This window comes from Periophthalmus magnuspinnatus, chromosome 5 (genome assembly GCF_009829125.3).
Source record: "Periophthalmus magnuspinnatus isolate fPerMag1 chromosome 5, fPerMag1.2.pri, whole genome shotgun sequence".
Classification (NCBI taxonomy): Eukaryota; Metazoa; Chordata; class Actinopteri; order Gobiiformes; family Gobiidae; genus Periophthalmus; species Periophthalmus magnuspinnatus.
This window is the reverse complement of record NC_047130.1, coordinates 22,323,047-22,339,928: the sequence shown is the minus strand read 5'-3', so window position 1 is coordinate 22,339,928 and position 16,882 is coordinate 22,323,047. Positions and strand designations below refer to the sequence as shown.

The 16,882-nt window shown below is 36.8% G+C and overlaps 1 protein-coding gene across 1 annotated transcript in view; it reads right to left on the bottom strand.

Annotated features, from left to right (window-relative positions):
- atp2b2 (ATPase plasma membrane Ca2+ transporting 2) overlaps window positions 1–16,882 on the bottom strand; it is a 143,866-nt gene that overhangs the window by 12,783 nt on the left and 114,201 nt on the right. Inside the window, exons 13-17 of the mRNA XM_055221696.1 lie at window positions 10,432–10,673; window positions 9,095–9,329; window positions 2,099–2,278; window positions 1,250–1,337; window positions 209–315 (exon numbers count right to left, since the gene is read on the bottom strand). Coding sequence (XP_055077671.1) covers window positions 209–315; window positions 1,250–1,337; window positions 2,099–2,278; window positions 9,095–9,329; window positions 10,432–10,673 — 852 coding nt within the window. The remainder of the gene's footprint in view (window positions 1–208; window positions 316–1,249; window positions 1,338–2,098; window positions 2,279–9,094; window positions 9,330–10,431; window positions 10,674–16,882) is intronic.

The following is a 16,882-nucleotide window of genomic DNA, read 5'->3' as shown; positions in this document are numbered from 1 at the left end:
CTAATGGTAGAGCAATTATCATGAGAGGCCTAAGTTACACAATCTCTTTTCAAATCATACACTTGTGTTTCCTGTTTAGTCCACTAGGAGGAGCTCTCTCTCCACAGACCCATAGGTGAAGGTCGCCTATGAGGAACCTTTAAAAAATACTGCGGAGGTGATGAAGCTATCTGCAGATGTGGACTCAGATGGAGCACACATTACTCACCATCGCAAACCCAACATCGGCTTTCTTAAGAGCAGGACCGTCGTTCGTACCATCTCCTGTCACTGCCACCACCTGCCTCTGGTCTGCCATGGTGCTGTCGATGATGCCTACAAAGAAAACAGGAGCGGGGGGGATAATATTAGCAGAGGTGGAAAAACTACTGAAAAATTAAAAGTACACTTAGATGACTAAAAATGTATTCAATTGCAAGTACAAGAACTGCTGCCAAAATTGTACTTAAGTATAAAAGTATAACTGCACATGAAACATCACTCATAGAACTCATTGCTAGTTACTTTGATAAGCAATTATAGCAGCATTTTAGATCATTTTTTTATGCAAAACTTGTCAATCAAAATGTTTAAAGCTGAATTAAATTGTTTTACACTGAAATCTCTGTATTCCCTGAGCTCTGGCCAATCAGAGCAGGTGATGTGTGTTTATATAGATAGAAAAAGGAGCAGGTACTGTGGTGAAAAAGGGGGACTTGCTGTGACTTCTATGATTTCCAATGTAACTAACTACTACTGTATGGCTAGAATGATACTCAATTATAAGTACATTATTACATTACATATTATGAAAATCTACTAAATCTAAATCTAATAAATGACAAAATAGTAATATTTGTAATTAGTTACCTTACACCCCTGAATACTATAGGGACAGCAGTATGTATGAATGTATATGGGCAGGCAATATTGGCTAAACTGATATGTCAGTTTTCTTTTGGATTCTCCAAAGAGCAATAATCATATTTTGAATCCAAAATGTGCCTATAAGTGTCTTGGGTAAATTTCAAAAGAGAATAACCACAAAAGTTTAGAAGAAACAGATCTCTTCGTACTTGCTTGTAACATTTCACGACAAGAGTAACTGTGATTCATTTTAAGAACTAAAAAAAGTAAACCCAAAAGTTAACATACACTTTTATCAATAATTGTGAATAACTATATGTAAATCAATGCTTCTGAACAGTTTTCTTATTGTAGGATATATATTTGATAGGTTATTTCAATATTGACTAACTGAATACATTACCTTTCACGAGTGTGTGTTTGTCAGTCGGGGAGGACCGGGCCAGAACTCTCAATTTGGGCCAAACTTTGTCAATTCTCTCCTGTTCAACCTGGAAACAGAAAATTATTAATAAAAATGCCTTAAAAAGTGTCTTTTCTCGAGGGTTGGATACACGGGTATTTTTATAAACAGCTATTTTTAAAAGCACACAGTTGTCTGTTGGTTGGCCTGCCTCAGCTGTTTCTTGTTTTATAAAAAGAAGTCTAGTCCTTGTCAACTTGAATTTTCCAAGTTCTATTTTATTCTACCTCCAGATAAAATTGAACATAACTGTACTAAAAATAAGGTAAAGTTTGATTAGTTGGGTAGAAAATGGATACATAGATATCTACCAATCTCAGTAACTGATCTCATTCATTGAACTATACATGGCCTTTGTGCTTGTAGAAAAATAAGAAAATATAGCAAGTATTTTGAGGTAAATGAACCACCTTTAAAATTTCCAAAACAAAATAAATTAACATTGTAATACTTAAATTTGTGAAAAATCTCTGAAATTTTGTACTCACTTAATTATAGCATGATCATGAAGTTATTTAACAATATATAATTGGCCAAACCCATTACTTTTCACTAGTCCAATTATGAAATATCTTTGTATGGGTTGCCGTCACACATGTTGAGTTTCTATCCTTTTTTTTTCCCCAAGTTAATTTCTTGTACACTGATCCTGACATTAACCATGGTCACTACTTTGCCCCCATGAGAAAGGCAGATCCCCATGATATTAGTGTGTACAAATGACAGACAGGGCCAAGTCTACATCAGGACTAAACCAGGACCAAACCAGGTCCATGTTGAGCCTTGTACCTCTCCTTTCTCGTTGCGGATCCTCCTGTTGAACTCTTTTCCGTCTATGCACAGGAAGTCCTCTCCCGGGTGAATGATGCCGCACTTTATGGCGATGGCTCTGGCCGTGTTGATGTTGTCTCCTGTCACCATTCTCACTGTGATGCCTGCGCGCTGACACTTCTGGATGGCATCTGGGACCTGTCCATTCAAACACAAGCGGAGATATTTAGTAATAGTTATTTAATAAGAATATTGCAATACTGGGCACGAGCCAACACAGGGATGTACATTATATTGTAATTTATTGGTAAAAAATCTCAAAAACAATTTTTTGTGGACTTGTATGTAGATAGGCCTGTCACGTTATTTATTGTGGGTACTTTGTCTTTTTACTAGTGGGGACATTTAGGTTACTTTTCTCTTCTACAATTATCGTCTATGTTTACTTCAGCAATATATCGCACTTAAAAATTTGTTATAGTGACCGGCTTATAGGCAGAGTAACTTGTAATGGAAAAGGTTTAAGTAACTACATAAACCATCTCAGTGAAGCAAACACCCAGAAATTTAAATTATATATTAAATTATTCAAAATATAACAATAGCAGTTTTCTCAAATGCAAATTTATAGTAATTACTTTATATAGCATTTATGATTTATTTGATCTTATTTAAAGCATCACATAGTGTCATGTCTTTTGCATGCTGAAATAACAAATATAGAAACCTTGGACTTTGATGTGAACTCTGAGGTTAATGTACAGACAAATATAAATTGTGAGATGAGTTGTATGTAGAAAAAATACAATAAAATGGGAAATATATCAAGACAAATGTATGTATGTTTATGGTGCCATTTTGTGGATAGAAAATGCATTTTTACAGTCTGCTCACTCCTGGCCTGAATGAAAATTTGACCACTGGACACAAAAATATTTTAACAAGGAAAATAATAATAATGTTTCCAATTATTTTAGGAGTTTATTGTTTCCATCTGTGACCCATTTACAAAGTGTACATCAGCATTTATCACCCCTTTTAGTCTGGCTTTTTTAAGCAAAAATTAGGTCATTTTATTATTGGTGTAACACTTCAGTTTTAGGGACCACATATTAATAGCTCACGGGTAATAAATAGCATGCTAGGCAGTTCACAAATTATATACTTGTCAGTATTTATACAATGTTTATACAATGTTATGCATTATTATTCTGATTCTGTAAAGCACTTTGAATTACTTTGTGTGCAAATTGTGCTATACAAATAAACTTGCCTTGCCTTACCTATTAGCAATGGATGCTATGCCTTTAACAATAATGAGCATCAAGAAGTGCTTTTTAAATATTAACAGCTGAGCAACTACTTTCAAGCACACCAATTACTAGTTAGCTAAGAATTAATACATGGTTCATAAATTAATGTACTTCAAAAACATATCCAGAGTTGTGTTTTTATTTAATTCACACAAAAATCCTGCATATTTAGGTTGAGTTCTTCTCTCAACAGAAAACTGTCTGTTCCACTTTGTGTCATGTCTCATGTGGTGATACAGGAAGTGCTCCATTGTGTTTTTAAACTCCACACACCTTCACTAGAATCATTTGGATGATTCTAGCCCTGGAGTTGCCAGTCTCCACTGAACAATAGGTAAAAGGAGCTGTTGAAACTTGAAAATTACTGCATCATGATATCACAAGGTGCAGCAGAGCATTTTGAGCTTTGGAGATGTAGATAGACTAATAATAAAGTGTTACTCAAATATGTGTGAATGAAACAGAACACAACTCCAGATATGTTTTCGATGAGGTAATAACGCTCTAACGTGGCTTAAAGCTCACATATTATTGTGTAATATAGGACCTTTGAACATTGCTACTACTACTGCTGTAACTACCTGTTTATTCATGTAATTTAATGTGTGCAAAAACAATTTAGAAAGATGAATCTACACTTCCAAACTACTGCCATTACTGCACATACGAAAAATACTCATGCCTTTAAATGCATACTAGGTCCACACATTTGTAGATAGATAGATGCAAACGCATGGAAAGCCATTTGCAGCAGTGGAGGAGTATTAATTCAATCCCTATATGTTGGAGTCAGAGGTTGGTGTGGGCGACGGTGCTCTGCTGCCCACATATCAACAAATGCGAGTAGCTGTGATGGACCAAGTTTTTTCTCACAACGAAAACACACCATATGAAGGTGGGAGGGCTTGTATCCTTCACCCGCACATAACTACATCTACACGGGAGGAGGCCGTTTGAACTCCTGAACATATTATGCACATATATACAGCGAGATGAAAGGAAAGCACATGCTAATCCACCATCGCACTGCAAACATGTTTACTGTACATTTTAATGAGCCACGATGCTGAGCTTGGAGTTAAGTAATGGTTTAGTGAATTTTCAAGCAAGAATTAATCAATAATGTGGGTGCAGAAGTTTGTAATGTATAAAAGCTAGAAAAGCAATCAAAAGTTTTATATAGATAATAGTCTTTATTACATAGTAAAAATGTGGTTTCTAGTACTATTTTCCTATTATTTGAATTAATAATTCAACAGCTTTATCACCTTGCCGATATATAAATGTCTGTGCTTTAGTTCTTGGTGGCGATACAAGATTGAAAGGGTCTGATTTACACAAATTGGCAGCCTTGTTGCTTCTTTCTACCCCAGGGGAACTGTAGCTTATCACCAAATACCTTGATCTTCTACTGCTACTTCTACTACTACTACTGCAAATGCAACTACTACAACTACTATTACTATTGTTACTACTACAACTGCTACAACTAAAGCTATTACTACTACTACTGCAACTACTACTACTACTATGTCTTCACAAATGTCATGTATTTGCACTTGCACTTTATGACAGTAAATAGCATTCTAGCATATCCTAATGATGAATGATGTGCAATGTTTAAAAATGTGAAAACCAAATAGGTTGCTAATGTTTTTACCCTGGCTCTTATATAACAAAAATGCTGTTTCTCTCTGCATAGTGCATATGTTGACCATTGGAACGTGGTATAGTTATTAACTTGGTATTTTCTGATGATGTTTATTATATTTGGTTTGTCAAAATGTTCTTACAAATAGACACACAAGTTGACACCTCCAACATCCCTATTGAAACTAATATTCCCGAAGAGATAGTTCTCACTGCAATCTTGTTTTTGTGTCCCTTTGACCAGGAAAGCATGACATAAGTATATGAAAGGAATTATAATTATTGCTATTACTACTACTACTACTACTGACTAGATCCCAGCATATCCTAATGAGTACATAATCGTATCATATTAAACTGAATAGTTCCGTGACAGTTGCTAATGCTTTCTACCCCAGCACTTACATAACACAAATGCTGTTTCTGTCTACACAATGCATTTAATTTCAACACTGAATTCTGGCAAAGTTGTTATCTTGCAGTTTTCTGACGATGTTTATTAGCTTTAGCCTGTCAAAACGTTCTTACAAATAGACACACAAGTTGACACCCTCAACAGCCCTATTGAAACAAATATTTCCGAAGAGATAGTTCTCATTACGATGTTGTTTGTGTGTCCCTTTTTTGGGAAGATAGCACGTTGTCTAATGAAAGCACGACTAAAGTATATGTATATATTATAATTATTACTACTACTACTACAACTACTACTACCGGTACTACTTCTACAACTAGTACTACTACAACAACTTCTGCAACTACTACTACCCGTACTACTACCACAAGTACTACTGCTACTACGACTGTTACTACTGAATAGACCCCAGGATATCCTAATGATACATAATCGTATTGTTATCTTGTTTCATTGAACTAAATAGTTACACTTACGTAACACAAATGCTGTTTCTGTCTACACAATGTGTCTTGCTATTTTCTGGCAATGTTTATCAGCTTTAGCCTGTCAAAATTTTCTAAGAAATAGACACACAAGTTCACACCCCAGACCCATAGAAACTAATATTCCTCGAGAGCTAGTTCTCACTATGATCTTGTTTTTGTGTCCCTTTGACCAGGAAAAGATCACGTTGCCCGTTGTCTATCTGTGGTCGCCTCTGTCCATTTCACCTTGTGGAGTGTGACTGCTCGGGTTGACTGGTCATCCAAGTACAGAGAAGATAGAGAGAGAAGGCCTATTAAAAATACAATGGATGGGTCAGAGGAAGAGGGTAGAAAGCAGTAGGTGAGACTCTTGTGTGTCAAAAATGGATACAGTTACCCTCTCATTTTTCGTCCCCCCTCTGTCCCTCTCTCTCTTTCTCCGGGTGTTTAGCCTCTCTTCCTCTTCCTGCCCCCTGTCTCTCCGAAGAAGTCACTTATAAAGGTAGTGTCACGTAGCAGTGGATGAAATCAGACACTAATAAACAAACTTAAAGCGTGTTTACCAGCGCAGGTGACCTTCTCAGCAAGAGCAAAGTCGTCTGGTTTCTCAGTGTAACACTATACTGGTCTTAATGCCATCTCTGAGTTTACATGTTCACTTTTAATGATGCTTAGTACAGCGTTTCTCAAATGGTGGTGTGTGTTCCATTGGTGGTACACAAGAAGATCCTTCTGACGGTAAAATTCTTTCTTTTAATTTTGTGAGAGCAACTGGCTTAGCGTATGTAAAATATGCAAAATAATGAATTTGTTTTATATTAAATAAGTTAAAGGCGCACTGGTGGAGGGTCCCCCACCTGCTTGTCTTCATAGAAATGTTCATGCTTTGCCTGAAATATTCAGAAATACAACATTAACCTTATCTATCTCCAGACAAGCTGGGGATGACAAAAGATCATGTTGCAGGTCAGATTTGTGAAAAGGTGACCCATCTCACACACTTTCTGAATTTCTGAACACCTGTTTTTGAATGAATGCAAGACAGATATATTTAATGCTTACTGTGGAACATTTTAAGAAAAGCAATAATATCTTTTAACATATTATTCTGCTGCAAGCCACATACTTGTACTGAAAGAGGATTGGCTGTAGACCTCTCCATTATTACTTTTACTACTATTCTGCTCCTCCTATGAAGTATTTAAAACATGTTACTTATGTATAAAGCACTGCACATAATACTCTTTGCCAAACGGTAGATGATAAGCAGTTTGAGTGAAGGTCTATCAAAAACCCAGGTAATTACGAATCAAATTTGCATAATTGCTTGATCACTTGACATGATTACATAACAATCTTTTACCCAAGGAAAATGAACAGTTAAACGCCAGCTCGCACACCCGGCACATGTATGGAGGAGCTATAGAGGGAAACATTAGAGCAGATAGAAGGCGAGGAGGACAGTTGGAGAGAAAGGAGGGGGATGGTACACATGAAAGAAGAGTTAAATTATGCAGCAGTCACTTACATTCTGGCTCTACCCGGACAGGAGCTGACAGAACTGCTTATACCACTAGTGCATAACAATATGACATCCCCATTTATTCAACACCTCTCACAAATCTAACTTCCATTAAAAATCTTGGCAGAGGGAACAGTGTTGAAATGGTGGCCTAACAGAAACATTTATATGGATCAAGACCAATTTAAGGCAATGCCAAACAAGCTTCACGCATCACTAGGCATTATCTTCAACAGTGAGGAAAAAAGTACTCAATTCTGTTACTTAAGTAAAAGTACAGATACCATATCACATGAAAGTATCACGTCACAAAATCTAGATTTTAACATCTATAATAATGCTTCAAATGTAGTGATGTTGATAAAGATGTGTGCTGAGTTTTGTTCAATAGAAACAATTAAATCAATCATTTTTTATAGTTGTTTTTATCTGTATATTTTTGTTTGCTCAAATTACAAACGTATTCAAAATAAACCCCTCAGCCTTTTCAGCAGGTCTTTACTTAGCAGTTCAGTTCAAAAATGTAATGGAGTAGAAAGTACAGATATCTGCTCTCAAATGTAGTCAAGTAAAAGTAAAAGTTGCTTAAGTGAAGATCAGATACCTCTAATTTGTACTTAAGTGTAATAGTTTACTACTTTTACTTTGTTACATTTGACCACTGCTACTACTAAAACTATAATACAAGCATTCATATTATAAGTAGAACAGTTGTATAAACATAGTGGAAAAAAATGAAAAATATAACATACAGATTATTTTGTTGCCAAACTGAAGTGTTAATGAATTCTAAATTAATTGCTATATGGACTTCACAAATTACAAAAACAGTAACAATTTTACAATGCACAATTTTAAAGATGCACTCTGTAACTTTTGTAGTTGAGGCTGTGTTACTTGCTTGTCTCTATGGAGATGTCATTGACAAGAATGTTCCAGAGTATGACATTAAACTATTTTGCATCTATTCAATTTCAGTTTTTATAGGCTAAAACATGCATGATTCTTACCGTGAGCACGCTTGCCCCTCTATAGACCTGACCTATAACTTGGCCTGATGGCTGCACCAGTTTATCTCAGTTTAGGAGGTTATGCTTAAACCTATACTGTGGAACATTCTAGGCAAAGCAAACCCTCTCCATGGAGATAAGCAGGGAGAGGATCTGACATGTTTACTAACAGTTTGTGATCTTATGCAGTGTAAAATGTAATGTAGAGTGACATCAACTCGACTGTCAAAAAATTACTGAAAATTGTTTTTTAAAAAGACCAAATTAAAAACATGCCCCCCATTTCTTACTGCTGAAGTTAACTTTTGAATTATATTTTTCCTCATTTGCTTGTGTCATCATAGTCTGCTGAAGTCAGTGCAGCTTGTAACTGTGTTTTTGTTGCGGTGACATAAGACACCCACAGACACACAGCGTACACCGAAATTCAGCTAAAACATTGACATTTGCCTTGTAACTTTGGTATTTGGTTTGATAAAACTAAAACTCATAGTAACAGTATGAAATGTGGTTTCAAATTATAAATACATTTAAATGAAGGTTTAATGATGCTATACTAGTAGAAGAAAATGTAGTAGCAGTAGTGCGAATATCGTACTATTAACTGTATAGTAATAATTCAGTTTTTATTATTTACCTCTGGTCTGACGGGGTCTTCAATGCCCACCACACAGATGGCGATGAGGTCATTCAGGATGTTGTTCTCATCGTCCCAGTTGGGTTCAGGGTTGCTGGGGAAGTCACGGTACGCCACACAAATGGTCCGGAGTCCGTCAGACGCCATGGGCTCGATCACCTTCTTCACCATCTCGTCTTTGTCCCGTGGGCGAAATACCCGGGCCTCACCAACCTCGTTCAGAATGTGGTTACATCTGCGGTAAGCGAGAACAAGTATGAAGTTAAGTAAGAAACTTAATAATAATAACAAAGCATTGGATTTATATAGCGCCTTTCAAGAAACCCATAGTGTTTACATTGTGTTATTCATTCACTTTGCACTTACTGGTGGTAAGCTACTATTATAGCCACAGCTGCCCTGGGGTAGACTGATGGAAGCAAGGCTGCCAAGCTTCCCCTCCGACCATCATCAACACATTCAAACTAGGTAATGTGGGTGAAGTGCCTTGCCTAAGGATACAACGTCAGTATACACTAGAGCCACTGCTGCTCCACTGTGGCACCTGGCGGGGCTCTATGATGTGTTAACCCTATAGCGTTGGATGCTATCATCACTGATAGAGCGCGGTTGCGGACTTTCCAGTAGCGTAACTCCGCAACCAGTCGTGCTCTCATGTAAATTCAAAAGGCGTCTCAAAGCGGAGGCATGGGGCTATTTAAATATTTTACCGTCATTACGGTAAACTGCCTCTGATGTCCCTCGAAGGTGACGAATGAGAGCGTGGGTGAGGCGGGGGTTTTCCCAGTCAGTTTATTCGATGCGTAAAAGAAAAAATACAGATGGATATGTAAAATAGAGGTAGTTAAAAAAAGAATAAAAGTCTAGGTGAGCTATACTGGTCCGTAGTGTGCTCAGTCCTTAAAGGGTTAAGCTGCAGACATTAGCTTTGGTTGCTAATTCTGCACAAATTCAAACTGGTTTTAAAGGCATACAGTAAGCTACTTATTTATAATATATCTTTTGGCTGTGCTCTTGCGAGATTAAGGAGCTACACTGAAACTAGCACACCTTAGTTGTTTACAATAAGTATTATTTGCTATTACTTAGTCCACTGAACTATCCTAAGGTATGAACTGCCACCTCCATCACTTGACTTATAATCGATCATGCCACTGTTGGGTCATGTGCCACCTTCTAGAGTGTGCTATACCCTGATATGAGTAAATTCCTCTTGTTTTCTTAGTTTTGGGTCTGAGGATAGAGTTGTAAAAGGTGACAGGTTGTACAATTCCAGTAATAAATCCAAGGCAAATTAACATATTGATAGATAATTAAAGTATGAGATAGAGACTAACTTCTTGAGAACGATTTCAGAGGCTCCTTTGCTGTACATGCGGAAGCTCCCATCAGGCAGCTTTATGACGGTGCTCATGGACTTGCGGACGGAATTGAAGGTGTAGACTTTGTAGAGTTTTTCCTCTGGAATCTGGTTTCGGATTGGCTGGTAGTCCCTCTTCAGGTCAAGCACCAATCCCAGCAGGCCGCACTCAGTCTTGTTCCCCACTTGTTTGGGTAGACCTCCTTCCTTATCTGGAGGCTAGAGAGAAGATAAAAGCATTTAAATGACTGTAATTCAATTGTGTGTCTGACTGCTTACAATACGGCAACAGTACACTCAGAATATATATGTCTGAATAAGAGCACTTCAATTTGATTTGTTCCATTTACAACACCAGTGGAAATTTAAAGCACCACTACCTGGTTTTATATTTATGTCCTGGGCCAAACCCGCGAGCAGCAGTGAGTCTCCTTTATTTCTCTATTGTATTAAAACTCAAGCTCGGGCAATCTGTCAACTTTGATTTGAAAATACATTAACACCAATAAACAAATAAAAGTTTTGAACTCAAATGAAACTTTTTGATATGCATATTTGAGCAAAATGTGAAATCATAGGCTTTAATCCATAGGAAAGTCCACATAAAAAAAACAAAACAAACAAAAACAATACTATTGGCTATTGTGTGGCCAACACACAATAGGATGTTTAAGTCTTAAACATCCTTTTTAATGGCACTTTAGAGGTACAATAGTTATTTTGTTATATTTGCTACATAAATCTGTTTTTATTATTTAAATGCACAACTGGTTCAAACTCTCCATAACAAAACCTCTACAAACTCCTTTCAGTTATCAGCCCTCACCTATAATCGGTTTTGCAGCTGCTTTTTATCTGCCTATACCGAATGATACTTTCTTGTGTGGAGCCGTGTGGCCAGGAGAACAGTCTGAAATAGCGGATAGTGATAATTAAGCGTCGCTCAGGTGAAAGGCTGGCTCTCTGTGGGAGGGTGGGAAATGAGAGACGCTGTTTTTATTCTGGGCTTGGATCGGCCCAGTGCTGCTGTAATTGCACACTGGAGCTGTGGTCTTGTACGCTTCACTGACCAGCTCTGTATCCAGATGTCCACACCACCAAAGGAGAAACCAAAACTGCTAAATAAGATCCACCAGGGAACACGTAACAGTCTTCTATAGCGTCTTTATGCTAATTCTTATAGAGCTCAGGTGCGTTGATAGCAAAATGAGCTCTGGCTACCCAAGCAGAGCCAAGTATGATGATTAACAACTGTTAAGAGGGGGGGTGCGGTTGAACTTGGTTTTGGTGTAATTGTGTCTTCAACTGTTTGATGTTTTGTGTTTAAATTTTTGCTTTTGAGTTGTTGTCTTTTGAATTCTTGCTGTTTTTTTAATATTGGTATTCCACTTTATGTTATGTTATTTAAAGGTGCATTATGTAACGGTGCAGGTTAAATTTTTGAATGTTACATAGTACGGCATTTAACTGACCTATACCTAACTTACCTACCTAAGAAAATACAGGTGATATAAGGAAGACAAGTGACAGGTCGGATCTGTGCCTATAATCTATACTCAAAATTGTACTGAGCGATTGCTACCGTCATGACTACAAAAGAGCAATGCAAAGTACTCCCTTTTATTGAAAACTAAGCTTACTGTTGATGAATATTTGAGGATTACCATATTGCAATTTTCTTCATAAATTAATGTATTCATCCTTTAGCCTTATGTTGGGCCTCACTTAGAATGATTTATACGAACGATTTAACGTTTATATTTACAGATTACATTATATCACATTATATTATTTGGGGACTAATTACAAAAAAAAATTGTGGATCAGTGCTTGAGCATGTTCACATAGCACACTATTGTGTCATTGGGCAAGATGCTTTATTTTCTGAAAAGTCTCCTAAATATCCAAACATCTAACCTATCTATCTATCATGTTTCAAATGTTGACAGAATTTTTTAGAAAACCAGCCTCCCAAATGCTTAATATTTTTTGGAGAACACTGTAGCTACTAGCTAGACGGCACTTTAAAATTATGCTATTAGGTTATTCAGTTGTACAAGTTGTTCCTTCAATGCAGGGTACAAAGTGAGAATTGATTTAGCAAAAGAAAGTCTGCTGTTTCCTTTCAGTACTGGTCATTTATTACACTACACTTTCAACGTTCATTTTTACACTTTTCCATGACTGTTTATTAGCCCCATTGTGCTCTTTAAGTATTGACGTGGGTATTAATACAGACAAATTGTAGTTCGAATCTGTGGTGAAAGGGTCGGCGATTCAGTAGTCTCCATGGCAACCTCGGGTCAGGTTAGAGCATTATTACATTGAACTGAACCTCCACGTCAACCAGCAATCAGCCCTGTGTACGAGACGGAGAAATCCATGCATGTACAATACGTTTCCCATTTCTATGTAAAATATAAAGATGAAATGTCAACAAGCTTGTTCCCTGAAATTCTTATTATTTAAAGGTACATTATGTAACTTTTCTGATGAAGGTTTCACCATAAGGAGGTTACTGCTTTGCCTACAGTCTGGCATTTAACAGATCTATCTACATGGGGCGCTATAAATCTAAGTTACAGGTCAAATCTGTGGAGTGGTAAACCTGTAAGAATGCATTTTTTAAGGTATTTTTTTTAGCTATGAAATACCTAGAAGTGAATAAATGCAATAAAGAGAAGTTCTGTGGAACTTTTCAGACATATCATCTGAAAAATATATTAAACTCTACTATGAGACAGGTCAAAAATTTACCTAGTAACTGTAAGGTACTAGGCTGCATATACATGTTGTGCCTTCTTACATATTTTGGGTTTTTCAATGCACCGCAGTTAGATAGGTAGTTAGACTTATGCTTTTGTTTATGCCCAGAAAAAATATACTTCATTAAAAAGAGGCCAGTCAAATCCAATGTATAGATTTGATAAGAAAATACTGCTACAATATCTCTCCTCATCTTTCCTACCATTTTCCACATCAATTGTCCCTTCAAATCCCTATTTTCTGGTTTATCTCTGTTTTACCCTGTCCCTCTTTAAACCCTGTACATTTGCTTCATCTGTGTCCATATTGGCTGGCGTCGGTGACTGTAGCTTCCCCATGAGTCCTTGCTAGCGCCTGCAGTGCACTTGACACCTACACTCTGAGCTAAAGAACAGCTTGTCAGGTGCACACGCCTCCCTCTCTCTGCTCCGACATGTCAGAAGTGCGCCCAACGCAACACTTCCACTGCACGCCACCAGTCTGCGCCGTTCGCCCCAAAATAGACTAGATTTTATTGCAAATCAGGTCTGTGTTTCTAAAAAAGATATTGCAATTAAATGAAAGTGACAAAAAGGACACAATATACCTAACCCTTAAGTAGGAAGTACTTACTAAGCCTCAGCCATTCTTAAAGTGCCGATATTACACTATTTTCTGATCTATGTTATGTTGTTTCCTCGTCACAAACAGACCTGGAATTGTGTTTTGTTTCACTCACACACGTTTAACACACAAATCCTGCATATTTAGGCTGAGTTTCGCTCTCAAACATTAAAAATATTCTGTTCCACCTTGTGATATCATGTAGTGATACAGATAGTGCTCCACTGTGTTTTCAAACCCCACACGCCTTCACTAGAATCATTTAGATCATTTCAGCTTATTTCTACTGAACTAAAAGTAGAAGGTAGCTGATAACATGAAATCTATTGCTTCATGGAACGGAGCATTTTAAGCTTTGGAGATGTAGACTGATTAATATTAAATGGTTACTCAAACATGTGAGAATGAAACAAAAAAAGAACTCCAGAGATGTTTATGAGCAGATAACAATATTATAACATGTATTAAAGCTCACAAGAGTTAATTTTGCGTAATATAGGACCTTTAATAAACAATTTCTTGCTTGCTCATGCTTTATTAAGGATATGACATGTCTAGCTAAAAAGAAGAAAAAAAAGCATAAAAATGTTGTTACTTCATGAACAACATACCAAAAATTGCACTTTGTTTAATTCTCGTAGAGATGTTAGAGTAATCCTTCATATTTAGACTGTCTCTTTCAGTTTTATCTTGATTAATCTTGCAGCCCCTCAACACACTTCCACTGCAGGATGTCAACCAGTGATAAACTAGGAAATGTTCCTCTGTGTTTATAAATCCAAGCACCCGAGCTGATAATGTCAACGCTCAAATGGATTTTCTGTAAGCAGCTACCAACTTCAACGCAAGCAACTTTTGTTATTAGCCTCATTTGATCTGCTTCGGTTTCTTGCACCCTCTGCTGACAATGACAGTGGTACTTTAATTTTATTTATTTTTCATAGTCATACATTTATATTAGTTATACAAAGTGAAAGTCCTATGTTTAAAGTAAGACCTTTCAAAAGAATAGCTGCATCTCGACATTTACAAATTCTCTTTGTGTTCTGCAGCGGAGCGGTACAGAGTGGCAGATTGTGTATTGGCAGAGTGGTAAATCACATTAATAGCACGTTTGAATTGGTTTCTCAGGATAATGGGTGTCCGTGTCCGGTCGCTAACAAGGATTTGATAGAGAATGCTAATAAACTGAGCCAAATTGTTTTTCTGTGAGAGGTGAGAGACAAATGTGAAGGCAAGCTCATCTCCTCCTGCCGCCAATACCTTTAGATGAGCTACAGTTAATCCTGCATTCCCGCCCACCCTTTATAAAACTATTGTATTTCACTTTCACTTCTGTTATTTAAGCATAAAACTAAAGCAAAACAGGCAAATGTTAAGATTATAAACTAGGAGTGTGACAAAAAAGATCCCTTTCTCATGTATACTGATAATTCAGTAATTAAATTTGATGAGGCTGTGTTGATATTGTCCGCTGCATTATCAATATATTGGTTCTATTAACTATATTTTGCATAGCTTGCTTTGCTCTGGACTAGACTAAAGCTTGTTTTGCCAAAATGTAGTTGCAATTTGCCTTAATGGGTACTAATTGAAAGTGAGGGTAAAGCATTGTCTCCAATAATCCACTTCAGCAGAATACCACCAATAAATCTCAGTATACTCATTTAAAGGGGCAATTATGCAACTTTTTCTGGTGAAGAGCCCACCTGCTTGTTGTCATGGAGATATCATTGCTTTGTAGAATGTTCCAGAGTATGGCACTAAACAATTTTTTCTTGCATTTAGTTTATTGTTGTGTGTTTTAATGCTAGAAGTTAAGTTTAAACTCTTCAGAAAACGTATCTACAAACAGCGCATTCTGTCTCTGTTACATCTGTTTAGTGTCCACAGACAGAAGTGCATATTTGGATTGTAGTTGTAACAAAATGAATGGCAGTTGCTAATGACAGTGATTAGATTAGTGATTACAGGAAGACACTGGTTGTCATTTGCTAACAAGGGGCTGGACTAATGGGCTTGTGCGTGCTGTGGAGTCGAGAGCAGAGAGCAACGTGACAGACCCTCCAACCTGAAGAGACCAGAGGAAACAAACAACAGATGTGAACAAGGGAATCATACAGGTACAAGGACCCCACACTGGTTATGTGATCAAATCATTAACAAACCATTATGGGTTCATTGTTAACAACCAGCTTGATATCACTGAGCTATGCATTTTACATAACAACAAACATAATCAAATAGACTCAGGTACCACTTAATAATAACTACACCTTAATTAGCCTTAAAAGAAAATGGAATTAAGAGTGATTCAGGGTTAGTAAGTTCATCGTTAAGGTTTGTGGTTAGGTCAGGGTATTAATTAGTTAACTTACTAAGCCTGAATCATTCTTAAAGGTCCTATATGATGCAAAATTGACTCTTGTAAGCTGTTAGAATGTTGTTATGGTCAGAAAAAACATACCTGCAGTTATGTTTTGTTTCATTTGCGCATGTTTGAGTAACCCAGCATTATTAGTCTGAAAATGCTTAGTTCCACTTTGTGATATTCATGAAGTGGTAGTTTTCAAATTAACAGCAACCGTTTACCTTTTGTTCAGCAGTTCCAGGGCTGAAATGATCCAAATGATTCTAGTAAAGGTCTATGGAGTTTAAAAATACAGTGGAGCACTTCCTGTATTGCCACATGACATCACAAGGTGGAACAGGCTGTTTTCCATTTGAGAGAAGAATTCACCCTAAGTTTGCAGGATTTGTTCATTAAACATGTGTGAGTGAAACAAAACGCAACGCCAGGTGTTTGTGATGATTAAACAACATTGATCAGAAAATAGCATCATATGGGCCCTTTATGACATAAAATTAAATAAATAAGTCTATTCAAATGTAGTTATCATAAAGTGTTTCCTAGACTTGTATTAAAAAGAAAAGTCATTTGCAAAGCCATCTTTTTGCATTAATCACTCATATGTCTACTATATTTATATCCTATTTTTCATTTCAATACAACAATCTATACGTCAACAAGGTATTTCTAAGTATATAAGAATCAGCAC